Consider the following 14,888-nt stretch of genomic DNA (forward strand, 5'->3'; position numbering starts at 1 on the left):
CAGACTGATGGAAACAATATTCAAATAATTTATACAGTGTAATTAAAGTTTATTTTGCTTGACTAACATGATAAAACAGGATTTGGATAATATTGTTTGGGTGACGGGTCTCCTTTAAGTAATATTTTCCATGGAACAGAATGCTAACAATGCTTTTATGGATGTAGAGACAAGTATGGGCGCTCCTGCCCTACAGGAATGGTAACATTAAAAGTTTAAAAAACTTTACATTTAAATTTTGTATATGCTAATCCAGAACCTTCATATAAACAATTTCTTGGGTACACGTCCCCCTATTTTATCTGAGAAAGGTGTCTGAGAAAAGAGCCATGACAATGGTATTTGACCCCGGATGATATTCCTGTGTAAGAACTAAACCCATTGTTATCTGCAGTGTAAATACGTGCCTTTTTGCAGTTTGGATGGCTGCCCCCACTGGCTACACGGCAGTTATTTTTTATAAACTGTAGTAGTGGTTCTGAAGCAAACTTTTTTTTTTTTTTTTTTTAACAGTGCAGGACAAATATTGTATTTTTTTAGTATTTCAGTGGAGCCAGGTTCTTCTTGTAACATAACCATGGCAGGGTTTTATACAAAGTTACTGATGGCCCCACCCAGGTAAAAGTACTAAGCAGAGGGATAGTGGACCAGAATCACAACCAGTAAGAATGTTCTTCTTCTGCAGCCAATTCTATTGCAACTGCCTACTGGTCAGGTGCTGCATTAGCGTATCAGCATTAGGGCCTTCTTACTAGTTGTTTTCATCTTCAAGCTTTTCTGGGCTTTGGCTGGCGGGGAGATTTGTCACCCATGATAGAAACTGCGGGCGACCAATCTTCCGAAAATGCATCTCTATTGGAAATAACTGAAATCTCCGACAGTAAAACCAACGCACTGCTTTGAACTTCTGAAGTTGCCTTGGGAGAAAACTTTGGGCAACTTCACAATGTGTTGGTTTAACCGCCAGTGATTTCAGTTATTTCCAACGGAGACGTATTTTCAGGAAATTTTTCATCTGCAGTCGTCCATAAATAATACTGGTCAACAAATTTCTCCATCGGCCACTGCTCTTTTGGTAAATACTAACACTACACCTGGCCTCAAAATTCACCTGGACAAACATTTAGGGTAAGGCCACACTGGGCGTTATGGGGAGATTTGGTCGCCTGGCGAATCGCTGCATGTGACCAGGCGACCAAATCTCCCCAAAACGCCCAGTGTGGCCTAACCCTTAGGCTGATGGCACAGCAGGAGATTAATCACCAGTGATAAATCTCTTCTGCCTGTGACTAATCTCCTGTAAATGCTTTCCCACCAGTGATAAAGTGGAAACTTCAGTCGACTTTGCAACATGTTGGTTTTACCGCCACAAATTTCACTTATTTCCAATTGAGACGCATTTTCGGGAGATTCATCGCCCGCAGTCGCGCATGATCAACTATGGGCAAACAGATCCTTCCGTTGACCACTGCCCTGAGGCAACTTCAAGCAATTTTGGGAGACTGAAGCGACACATGGGTTTTACCACCAAGCGATTCACTTTATTGCCGGTGGGAAAGCTTTTACAGGAGATTAGTCGCCCACAGAAACAAAGATTTATCGCTGGCGAGAAATTGCCCTAAATTCCTGCTTCTGGATAAGGCGTACAAATCACATATACTCGTGTTCAGTCTCCTAGGCTTATTTTATTGATTCAAGTGTATAAACAAAGTAGAAATGTTGATATACAAATATTAAACATTTTCAAATGTATTTGCATGTTTGCACAACACACTCCTATTTGATACATATAAGATTTTTTGTTTGTATAACAGATTCTCAGAAGCCATTGCAAATATTTTGGCACTGACTCAAATCCTCACATTTCTTTGTTTTTTAGTAATCATTATGAAAAATATAAGAAGAAAAAAACCAGTGCAGCTGCCATACTGGTAAACAACTACATTGGGCAACTTCAGGCAATTTAGGACAAAACAGAGCGACGCGCATGTATTCCCACCGGCGGGGAAAGCAATTGCAGGATATTAGTCGCCTGCGGCAGAGGAAATTTAACATGGACCAATCTCCTTGTCGCCTTTTGCCAACTACTCTTCTCAACATCCTCAGTTAGCCACTGGCAATAAGTCGAATATCTCACATTAAACCCTTATTTATTCCCTTTATTTCTCATTTCAGACGACTAGACACTGAATATACCCTTGTCCGTGATACCATATAAAAATATATATATTTTACTAATATTCAAAAACTAACTATTTGACAAAAATGAATTCAAGGCACAAGAAGTATTAATTCCAAGGTCAAATAACATATCTAATGTACTTAGGGTTAAAACCCGTTAGTGTTTCTGTATTTGTCAGCATTCTTTGTTTTTCAATGAATGGCAAGACATGAGTTAAATAGGTGATTCACCTTTGAATTAACTTTTTATCTGTTACATGTGGACCCAAATTAAGTGACTTTTCAGGTGTTCTTCACTTTTAACTTCTGTTTTGAATGATTACCTGTTCTGCCCCAATGATAAAGCATGAAAACTGGCCTTGAACTGCGCCTCTAGGTTGAGACTAAGAAGCATTGATCCAATAAACTCATGAGTATTGAATATAGACCTTTCCTAAGAATACATACCTGTATTTGGTACATACTAATGAATTCCACAGCATGACTAAGAAATACTTGTACATATCCTCAATAAAGATCCATCTTTAAAGCAATGTCCTGCATTGGTGTAGTAATCAACAGTAACCAAACAATAAACATTTACTACATTGTAGTACAACAAACTGGTTATGGAGTTTCGAAGATGATGATACATATGTATACACATATCTTAAAACATGAGATAAAGTTAATATACAGTGTGCACTTGTACTTTACTCTAAAGATAATGGATGAAATTATAGTGGTTTCCCCTTTCCCTTGGTTTTAAAGTGATTTCGATTATTCGGTGAGGCACAATATATTAAGATAACTTCATGTACCCAATAAATTACTCTAGTGAAAGTGAAAATATACTTTAAATTGTTTAAGACCAAGGAAGCAAATGTGTAACATTCAGTAGCTGGGATCTATAGATGCAAACATCCCCAGTCAGTCACCCAATTGGTTTTCTGCACACATTGCTCTTAGTGCTATTGCTGATAATCTCTAGCACGGATGTGCTTCATGTCCCCATCTGGAAGGTTTCCGGACTATAACATAGGTCTCTGTGTCCCTGTGAAGACCCCCCTGCTCTGTACGAGTAATGATCTTTCATATCGTACTATTTTGCAACAACAACATCCAAAATATTTTCAAACAGAATGGTAAATTTCATGGACTTTATTTTAGCCTCCACAGGGGTCCAGGTGTCTTGCGAGGATCCACATGTCAGACAACAGATTTCCTTGCTCCAATAAGTGGTACCAAACAGTTACAGAGAATGGAGAAATATCTACCTAATGCCCTTCAAGAACACAATCCTCAATTCACATTGCTGTACAAGGGACATTAATTGTACAATTGTATCGTCGTTGGTGGAGAGATTTCCAGGCCAGCAGTCCCAACAACATGATATAATTTGTTATTTAACGATTACTAACTAAAAGGGTCCAATCCGGTTGCGTCTTTGGTCAAGGGTTTGATCCACATTCACTGCCAACCTGCAATGAGAAATTGTATCTTAGCAATGTGATCCCAACTAGCAGGTTCTGTAGCCAATTTTAGACAATGATGCAATCAGTGAGGACTGAAATGTTCAGGGCTTTTTAGAAGTGGTGCTGCAATCGTGAAATACAGTAAATACATCAAATAAGTGTTTATTGAATCAGATCCCAGGCATGTTGCTCACTTCCCTCAAACACAATGCAACCATGACTTGCCAACTCCCAACAAGTTATCCCCATTTTGGGGCTTGCAGATCTGGACTGTTGTATCTACCAACTGGGACGAGGCCCAGGATTTCCTCCTGCCCCCCAGGTGACAGCATTGAGAAAGAATTCAGAAAGAAACATTTCCTACCAGTTCATCATAATCTTCCACATATTTGTATTTCTTTTCTCGGTAGTAATGTCTTTTCTTAAAGAAATGGAAGACGATCATATCACACAGCACAGTTGCCTAAAAATCAAAGTCAATGCATTAATGCAAAAATGGATCAAACAACTAATGATGTATTTAAATCATTAGTAAAGCCCATGGTTACAATATGCAATATGTCTTTGTACCACATGACTACAACACAATCAGTTACAGCCCACCTAAGTATTTGTACATAACAATCCTCTGCTTTCATGCACTTTCAACCCAACCCAGTCCCTTATAGGTCACAGTGGCTTTCTAGCAATGCACCAGAGCTGCACCATTGCTGTTTTAAAGATCTTTATTGAACAGGATGCTGCAATATTCCACTGATTCACTATAGAGAATATATACAGTATTCTGTATCATTTATTTTTCACATTGCATCAAATAAACAAGACACTTCCTAAGGCCTTGTGCAGATGAAACTGCAGCCAGACTCATTTTCCCCATGGGAAACCATAATGACGACTAGATTTTGTTCATCAGAAAAAAAAATCTGCTCTATACTTTAAGAAACTGAATTTGATTTCAGAAATTAATTTTACAAGTAGACCATTTTGTTTCTTTTAGTTTTCGGAGACATTGCAATGTTTCATAAGTGAACTCATTCTATATCTATAGCAGAGAACACAATCATACAGTAAATCACAAACACCAGGAGGAACTGGTTGTAACTGGGAAAAATGTCAGTTAAAGATTTCCTGATCTACAATTCCAGCCTGATTCATTGATTTGGCATGTTCGAATGCCAATCAGCATGGCTGGCTTGTTTGCAACAGAAGGACACGAAGTTAGGTCCATAAATCTTTGGACAGAGACAATTTTTTTCTAATTTTGGTTCCGTACATTACCACGATAAATTTTAAATGAAACAACTCAGATGCAGTTGAACTGCAGACTTTCAGCTTTAATTCAGTGGGTTGAACAAAAAGATTGCATAGAAATGTGAGGAACTAAAGCCTTTTTAACACAATCACTTCATTTCAGGGGCTCAAAAGCAATTGGACAATTGACTCAAAGGCTATTTCATGGACAGGTGTGGGCAATTGCTTTTTATGTCATTATCAATGAAGCAAATAAAAGCCCTTGAGTTGATTTGAGGGGGGGGGTGCTTGTATGTGGAAGATTGTGCTGTGAACAGACAACATGAGGTCAAAGGAGCTCTCCATGCAGGTGAAACAAGCCATCATTAAGCTGCAAAAAACAACATCCGAGAAATTGCTACAATATTAGGAGTGGAAAATCTACAGTTTGGTACATCCTGAGAAAGAAAGAAAAAGCACTAGTGAACTCAGCAATGCAAAAAGACTTGGACGTCCAAGGAAGTCAACAGGTGGATGATCGCAGAATCATTTCCATGGTGAAGAAAAACCCCTTCACAACAGCCAAACAAGTTACCAGTTACCAACAACCTCCAGCAGGTAGGCGTATCCAAGTCTACCATAAAGAGTAGACTGCATGAAAGTAAATACAGAGGGTGCATTGCGAGGTGCAAGCCACTCATCAGAATCAAGAATAGAAATCTAAAAAAAGCCAGCACAGTTCTGGAAAAACCAACATTCTTTGGACAGATGAAACCAAGATCAACCTCTACCAGAATAATGGCAAGAAAAAAGTATGGAGAAGGCTTGGAACAGCTCATGATCCAAAGCATACCACATCATCTATAAAACATGGGGGAGGCAGTGGAATGGCTTGGGTGTGCATGGCTGCCAGTGGCACTGGGACACTAGTGTTTATCCATGATGTGACACAGGACAGAAGCAGCCAAATTAATTCTGAGGTGTTCAGAGACACTGTCTGCTCAGCTAAATGCAGTCAAATTTATTGGGAGGCGTTTCATAATACAGGTGGACAATGGGACAAAACATACAGCCAAAGCAACCCAGGAGTTTATTAAAACAAAGAAGTGGAATATTCTTGAATGGCCAAGTCAGTCACCTGATCTGAACCCAATTGAGCTGCATTTCACTTGTTGAAGACTAAACTTCGAACAGAAAGGCCCACAAACAAACAGCAACTGAAAGCCGCTGCAGTAAAGGCCTGGCAGAGCATTAAAAAGGAGGAAACCCAGAATCTGGTGATGTCCATGAGTTCAAGACTTCAGGCTGTCATTGCCAGCAAAGGGTTTTCAACCAAGTATTAGAAATCAACATTTTATTTTCAGTTTTTTAATTTGTCCAGTTTCTTTTGAGCCCCTGAAATGAAGTGATTGTGTTAAAAAAGGCTTTAGTTCCTCACATTTTTATGCAATCTTTTTGTTCAACCCACTGAATTAAAGCTGAAAGTCTGCAGTTAAACTGCATCTGAGTTGTTTCATTTAAAATTCATTGTGGTAATGTACAGAACCAAAATTAGAAAAAAAGTTGTCTCTGTCCAAAAAATTAATGGACCTGACTGTAGATCAGTCACAGATCCTGCATGAAATACACCAAATAACGTACCACTCCAAACAAGGCAGCGCCGGAGCCAATGTTAATCATTGTAGGTATAATGTCAAATTTCCCCGCCTAGAAAATAAAACATCATGTTATAGATAAACTCCTTCTAAATGCATATATCTACAGCAGTATATAGAGGTAGCCCAATAATGGGAAATGCTGGATTAGAAATATCAGAAAGGAATTTGGTGTAAGTGCTCCTTTAAAAGAATGGACACAACAAATACTTCCAGATTAAACAGAACCTGATAAATAACATTTCATTACAGATTTTAAAAGGCAGGTTGGAGCATTTGATCCACTCCTAAAGAATACTAAGGGAACCTGCATACAACATTTATAAACTGATCAAGATACGCCAACTCTTACAAGTCTGCCCTTAGACCAGTGGTTCCCAAAATAAGGAGCTTGAAGCAGGGGCAGGAGATTTGTTTTGAGGGGTATTTGGGTAAATGGTTAAATGGATACATCTGAAATCCTAACTTAAACATCAGGGCAAGATTTGGGAAAAGCATTGGCACCATAGCTTGGACCTGCAAAGTGAAAATTGAACGGAAATAGACTGATAATCACTACCTCGGATTGATTAAACAATGTTAGAAGAGGAGCAAAGTCTTCTCTATGCCTAGTTTTTCAAGCAGTAGACTTATAAAACATTTCTTGTGGTGCTGTGCAACTGATTCCACTGGAACTGAACACATGGCAAACCCCAGAACAGCCCCCATGGGTATGTTATCCACAAATTCACTTTCAAAGTGGAGTGATACAGGCTCTCTCTCTCTCTACTTAATTACTGTTATTTATATATAGGCACATTTATTTATTATCTGTTTTTATAAAGACACACAAGGGCTTATTTATAAACACTGGGCAAATTTGCACCTGGGCAGTAACCCACAGCAATCAGTGACTGACCTTTTTCATCAATTTGAACAATGAAAGCAAAAAAAATGTTCTGAACAGTTTATCTACCAGTAGGTTTATGGAGTGTTGAAGGAAACCAGAGTAACTGGAAGAAACCAGCTCAGTTCATAAAGCAAAACTAATGCTAGGAAACAATGTATATTCTTCTACATGTGAGCCCGCCTGTTTAATCCCAGTAATATCATGCTAGTTCAGTCTCACTTTAAAAATGGTTTCTTTTCTGTCTGTTCTGTTATATAACGACATATAGCCTAGTGATTTGCTTGCACAAGGAAAGTGGGAGAGATAAGAAAAAAAAATAAAATAATTAGGCCATGTGACTTCCTGTTGACTTGAACCTGAATGATAAGCACGTACACCTTCTCGTCTGTGCATTTCCCATTCAAGTTAATGGGTGCTCAACCGTGAGAAAAACCTTGACAGATTACTTCAAAGAAAATGATCCCATGGACACATCTTTAGCCATTAGATGGGATGCCCACAAAGCGGTGGTGAGGGGGGACTCTGATGAATATAGCCTCAAGGGCAAAAAAAGATCAACTCAAGAAGGTCTCTTCCATAACAGAGGAGCTACACGGACTGTCGATACAGCACAAAGTCAATCCTACTCCAGCAACCCTACAACGTATTAACCTACTGAGATCGGAGCTGACACGACTCCTGGCAGACAAGGCAGCATTTGCCTTAAACAGAACGAAACAGAAATACTTTGAATATGCCAATAAACCTCACACCATGCTGGGTCGCAGGTTAAGAGACTACACTGCATCTCATGCCATTCGGGACTCAAAGGGACATGTTACGAGAGACACGCTCAAGATAGCGGAGTTGTTCCGCAAATTTTATGCGGAGCTGTATTCAGATGATAAAGCCCCCCTTGGCAACACAATCCAAGCAGTCCCACTTTTTATCAGACTGGATCAAACCCTCTCTTTCATCTGAACATCAGGAACAACTACAGGCTCCCATTACACAAGAAGAAATTCAAGAAGCGATCAAAAATGCCAAGTCGGGCAAATCTCCAGGCCCTGATGGCTACTCGGCCAGATACTATAAACAATTTGCAGAATTGCTGGTCACACTCTACCAATCTTTCCTAGACGGTCATCCCCCTACACCTCACATGCAAGCAGCAACTATCTGTATGATCCACAAAGAGGGAAAAACCCACTAAACTGCGAAAGCTATCATCCAATATCCTTGATAAATGTAGACATGAAACTGTTTGCAAAAATCCTGGCCACCAGATTGGCCTTTCACCTACCCTTGCTAGTACACCCTGATCAAGTGGGATTCATCCCGGGCAGGCAGGCGGGAGACAATGTCCGGAAAGCTATCACCTTAACCTATCTAGCACAGAAACAATCGACCTCCACTATGTTGCTGTCATTGGACGCTCAGAAGGCTTTTGATAGGATGAACTGGAATTATATGATGTCAATATTAGAGGAGATACACTTGCCACTTCCCTTCCTACGTGGTGTACAACAGCTGTACAATGCCTCCTCAGCCAGAGTCACAATGATGGGACATCTCTCGGAGGAGATAAGAATACGAGGGGGAACGAGACAAGGTTGCCCACTCTCCCCTCTACTGTTTGCCCTCTCACTGGAGCCACTAACCAACGCCATCAGAAACCATTCACAAATCACGGGCATCAGGGTGGGGGAGTCAGACCATAAAATTAGTCTATATGCTGATGACATTCTTCTTACCTTAAGCTCACCGCAAACCTCGTTACCACATCTGAATGATCTGTTAGACCAATTTTGCCTCATCTCCGGGTTCAAGATTAATCACTCTAAATCGCAGGCTATCTCAATAAAAATGCAGCCTATGGAGAAAAAACTATTACAACTCAATTTTGATTTCCACTGGCGGGAACAGGCAATCAAATATCTCGGGATACATCTAACTGCCAAATATGATCTCCTGTATGACAATAACTATGCCCCACTACTGACCTCCTTAAAAACAAGCTTACAAACTTGGAGCAAATATGGACTATCCTGGTTTGGCCGTATATCGGCGGTAAAGCTGACACTACTCCCCAAGATATTATATTTATTTCGAGTTCTCCCAGTATACTTTTCAGAACGAACGGCTAACTCATTACAAAAGGCCATCACGAATTTCATCTGGGAGAATAAACGACCTAGAATAAAACTAGACATAATGTCAAAGCCAAAAAAAAAAATAGGAGGACTAGGGGTGCCACACATATTCCGATATTATATGGCAGCGAGACTATCTGAAGTAGTATCAATGCACAGAACTCCTATCATGCCGTGGTTGGAAATTGAAAACTCGAGCCTGGCCCCTATGACATTGAATCAGTTTATATGGATACTGGAGAAAGATAGAGATATACCTAACCACCTTCGCCCCACGACAAAGCACTCATTACAACTCTGGGATAGATATAGAGACAAACTACATCTATCTTCACGCAATTCATTATTCTGCACATTTTTGGGAAATAAAAAATTCCTCCCAGGGTTAGTAACAAAGAACTTTCTCCCCTGGATAGATAACAAAGCACATCTCTGTTCAACTTTAGTAGCAGGGCGAGAGATACGTACCTTCAGACCTTAAAGACAGTCTCCACATTCAAAACGGCCAGTTTTTTAGATACTTGCAGATACGTCATTTTGTATCACAAACCTTCTTACAGAGCAACACTTTGATACCGACCCCCACTCGATTTGAACTTCTGTGCCACAACTCGGATCAGACTGTTCGCTTGATATCAATTATATACGACAGGCTCGCTGAAGATAATACTACTTTACCTCAACCATATATGAAGAAATGGGAGGGGGATCTACAAGCGCCAATTGACCAGGATCAGTGGCAAACAATTTGGGATAAGGCTAGCAAAACATCAGTGTGCACCGTAATATTGGAGATGGCCTATAAATTGATATTCAGATGGTACTGCACTCCCTCACAGCTGGCCCACCTTTCAAGCAACAGCCTTCCCTCGCTATGTTTTGGAGGATGTGGAGAGCGAGGTACATTTTATCACATGTGGTGGACCTGCAAGATTGTTCGAGAATTTTGGGAAATGGTGGCTCACACCTTATCCGCCATTTTTAAACTTTCCATAAACCCTGACTCATTGTCTTTTCTCCTGGGTCGCAGATTCTACTAAGCTTGCGACACATATACCCACGGCAGCAAAGACGCTAAGAGCCGCCAAGTGGAAGAGCACCTATTTACCAAACCAACAGGCCCTTATCACCAAAGTGAAATGGGTAAGAAATATGGAAACCATTAGAGCATATTTGCAAGGTACAGACTACAAAAACGCACTGTTATGGCTCCCCTGGGCTGAATTCGAGACAACCCAAACAGACTCAAATTGATTCGATGGTTTGGCTCCTCTGCTCTCCTCCTCTGACCTCCCTCCCTTACTCCCACCCCCCCCTTTTTTTTTCCTCCCAGCATTCCTATCTTTATTATTCACCTTCTTCCTTCCCTCTTGGTAATATACGAAGCATTGATAGCGGATTGGCCAATACTTACCTCATACTACAGGCTGAGCACGTGACGACAGCACTAATAAAGTAATTTACTCGCTAATATACTCGATACCAAGGTTTATTGATAACACATGGAAATGTCTATAGCAATGCCTGCAAGTTTTGCTGCTCCAATCTAACGTAATGTAACTATACCATTCATAAATGTGTTAATATTATGCTTGTAAGAATTTTTCTTTTTTCTGTGAAAATAAAAATTTTAAATAATAAAAAAAGTTAATGGGTGCTGCAACATTCAGTGATGAGTGCTCAGTTGGTCGAGTTTTGCACGTGGAAAAATTGCTTCCTGTGCTACTGGTTTTACAAGGTCTCTTTAGGGTGATGGCATTCCTGTGATATCCACTGAGCAATGCAATCTTTTGTTCAGTTTTCTTTTTACAGATCTTGAGTATGTAAACATATTTTTCATACAGGTCATCACTTGAGAGTACATTAGTTACAATTGGTAGTGAACAGATATATGACGGTATTTATCTACATTTTTCAGTACTGTACAGCTTTGTTTTTCTGTTTGTAGATTAATTATAATTTCATAGATTTTAATTTTATAATGGCGCTTTTCTAAATTTCAATATAAATGACTGATGGCACATGACCCTTCTCAGTCCAGCTCATTTCAGCTGCCTGAAGAGCACAATAAACTGCCGACTGTAGCAATGCCCCAATAATTAAATTACCTCCTAGGTATTTCATTAATTTCCAATTTCATTGGAAATGAAACAGGCTGTTTTTGTTGGTTTCTAGCCATTTGCAAAAGAAAACTGAACTTACTGTTCCAAAAACCAGGATGTCAAAGCGGATCCCATAGACTTTCATCAGAGTTCTGGATTCAACACCGTTACTATCCTTATAATATTTAGCAAACCTGCATCACAGGAAGGAAATAGAACGCATTATAAATGTTTTTGTTATGTACAATCTGCTTTCTTATTGATTTGGTCCTACAACCCCTGCTCACAAAGCTGAATTAGCAATATGGAGGCACAGAACAAGCATTATAGAAATGTGTACTGTTTCCAGTTAACCACCATTATTAACATGAGAGTGCACATAACATCTCACAGTTGTTGAAACAACCAACATTAAGGGGCAGATTTATTAAGAGTCGAATTTAAAAAATTTTATGGTCAAGATTTATAAACTCTGGCCCTTTAAAAATGTGAATTTGACTATTCACTACCTAAAACCTGGCGAGTTCATGTATAAGTCAATGGGAGAGGTCCAGGGACCAATGTGGACATGTTACTAGCCTTCCTGACATTCGAGTATATTCGGAGTCTATATAGTTAAAAAAACGTACATGAATTCGAAATTCGACCTTTAATAAATGTACCTCCAAATGTGTCCAGCAAAAAGATGAAGTAGAACTCTGATCACTTGGTAGTTAATACCAGTTAATGTTAAATGATTTTCTTTGTATGCTGGATTATTCAAAATTCAATAAAGAGAATTTGAAAAGAAAAAAAAACAACCAACATTGTTTCTTTTGTTTGTGTTCTTTTTAACCAATGCCAACCTGAAATTATAGCCGGGAGACACATTGTGATCAATTTCTCGGTTGTCCAAGCGGCGGAATGAGTATTTTGGCACACAGTATGTAAGTTTCCGGTCCAGGTCACAGTTCCAGTTGATTTGTATCCCCATCACTCCTCCCTGGTGAGAAAAACACAGACTGCAGGTTTCCCCTAAAGCAAGGAAATGTGACATTCATAATGTAATGTTTTAGCATGGGGCCTTTGTACAGTTAGGCTGATGGGTGTTTTCTCCATGGGTGATTTCATCCAGCAAAAATGTGCCATAAACTATCTGAGCCACTGCTACTGGCTTTAATGCACTAAAGCAAGTTCAGATCGAGAAGTGCCTGTACTAGCAGTGTCAGTCCGATCCACTGAAATGAATGGTAGGCAACATAGATGGTTTCAGAAATATGGCCTTGAGAAAATGCCCAGTGTGGCACCAGCATATTGTCAGACATTTGTACAGCAGCCTCAGTCCAGCCATGTTTCAGGGGTCATTGCCTCCCTGAGACGGCCTTTTGTCATGCTGCTCCCCCTCGCACACACTGCACATTTCCAAGCGTCAGACCGGGCGAGGCATTATGAGGCTGCATCGCTAGTGTGGCTCTTAAAGGAACAGATCAGTATAAAAATAAAAACTGGGTAAATAGGCAAAATAAAAAATGTTTTTAATATAGTGGAGTGACTGGATATCTAACATAATAGCCAGAAACTACTTCCTGCTTTTCAGCTCTTTTAAGGTGGCCATACACATCAGTCCTTTAGACCAATTTGGGAGCTTATCTGCCCATGTATAGGGGCTTCCGACAGGCCACGATATTGATCGGGAAGGTTTAATTTTTCGGCCGACCAACCCGTCAGAGCCCATTGCTTGTTCGCCCCTAGGGCCAAATGTTTGGATTACCTCGATATAGCCTTGCTGTTTGTGGGCATGTTGAGGAAAGAAAAACTAGTTTGGCGATGTCTCCAGACGAGCGGATCTCTTAGTGTGTGGCCAGATTAACTCTGAGTTAGTCAGCGACTCGAGGGATGCACATGGGACATAAATGTTCAGTGAGTTTGCAATTGATCCTTAGCATTCAGCTCAGATTCAAAAGCAACAGTTATGACCCATGTGCCCCCCACCTCAAGTCACTGATTGGTTACTACTTCCTGAAAATCAGGAAGTAGTGTTCTGGCTATTATGTTAGACATCCAGTCACTCCAGTCTTTATAAAGTAACTATATTAGAAGCATTTTTTTGCACAGCCTGCCTGTTTACCTAGTTTTTATTTTTTATATTGAACAATTTGTTTAAAATTACCAGGAGTGGCTTTTTGCTTCCCCTGGTAACTTACAGGCTGCTGCTGCCTGAGGTAAGTTTCTCAACTCCCCCTTCCTCAGCAAAGAATAGAAGTTATGGTGTTATGCATAATTATGTAGCCAATAAGTTATAAACTGTAGCTTTACTATAAAACAATCTAGTATTTGAGGATAGTTTGAAGCTAAAGGTTTGTTTGCACCATATTCTCAGATACGAATATTATAATCCGGTATATAGTACAAAAAATCCCTAAATAAACTGAAAAATGTTATTTTATATATAGTTCATAGAGGCATCCTCTTATTAACTGTGCTTGCTAATCAACAGTTAGTCACAGGACTAACTGAATTTTTTTTTAATATTTACTTATTACTCTGACAAGTATAAAGTGCAAAATATAGAAAACAAGAAAAGAAAAATCATCTCTAATAATGTAATCCCTACTTTAAAGTATAGTTCCATAACCTGTTTATAATATGTACACCCACAAACACACGAATAACACAATAAAAGGATCATGTACAATCATAAGCTCACCCTTCACCCTAACAATCACCTGAACAGCCATGTCACTGAAAGACTCTCCTGCTTCTTTTACTATGTTGCCGAGTCGAAATATTGGACAGAATGGGTGGTTCACTTTATCATACTGGCACGTTTTGAGGTAACTACTGCTGATATTGGACAATATGTTTCGTCTAGAAAATAAAAAGAGAACACAAAGTCCAACAAAACATTATTTATCATGGTTGACGCTCTGTGAGAAATACAGTGCTTAATGGTAGAAGAATTGTAATGAGCCAGTAATAAACAAATTTGTACAGCTAATTTTAGTAGTTTATACCAGAACAGTCACAATTGTTACTGGGGAACTCAACCCAAAGGAAACTGTTCCAACTATCTACACAACTTTTCAATACACATTAATTACAATTAACGTTATTTGAAAATGTAATTGCAACTAGAACTAGCATTTATATATACCCTTTTCTGTTATCTGGTTCTGACTCACTCAAAAGTCAGTTTTTCAAGTCTGTTAATCAACTGACTTCTGCTACATTGTTTCAGGAGTCAGTGCCACTAGTACAGAGAATAC

The 14,888-nt window shown here is 39.4% G+C and overlaps 1 protein-coding gene across 3 annotated transcripts in view; it reads right to left on the bottom strand.

The window, feature by feature from the left end:
* Positions 1–1,665: 1,665 nt before the first annotated feature.
* Positions 1,666–14,888, bottom strand: part of p2rx4.L (purinergic receptor P2X, ligand gated ion channel, 4 L homeolog) — a 23,794-nt gene continuing 10,571 nt past the window's right edge. For 2 of the 3 annotated variants that reach the window (XM_018236560.2, XM_018236635.2), the window contains exons 7-12: positions 14,349–14,490; positions 12,489–12,625; positions 11,744–11,837; positions 6,507–6,572; positions 4,000–4,098; positions 1,666–3,641 (exon numbers count right to left, since the gene is read on the bottom strand). In XM_018236560.2, coding sequence (XP_018092049.1) covers positions 3,612–3,641; positions 4,000–4,098; positions 6,507–6,572; positions 11,744–11,837; positions 12,489–12,625; positions 14,349–14,490 — 568 coding nt within the window. In that variant the 3' untranslated portion in view covers positions 1,666–3,611. 3 annotated transcript variants of the gene reach the window in all.

The sequence above is a fragment of the Xenopus laevis genome, chromosome 1L (genome assembly GCF_017654675.1).
Source record: "Xenopus laevis strain J_2021 chromosome 1L, Xenopus_laevis_v10.1, whole genome shotgun sequence".
In the NCBI taxonomy this organism is placed as follows: domain Eukaryota; kingdom Metazoa; phylum Chordata; class Amphibia; order Anura; family Pipidae; genus Xenopus; species Xenopus laevis.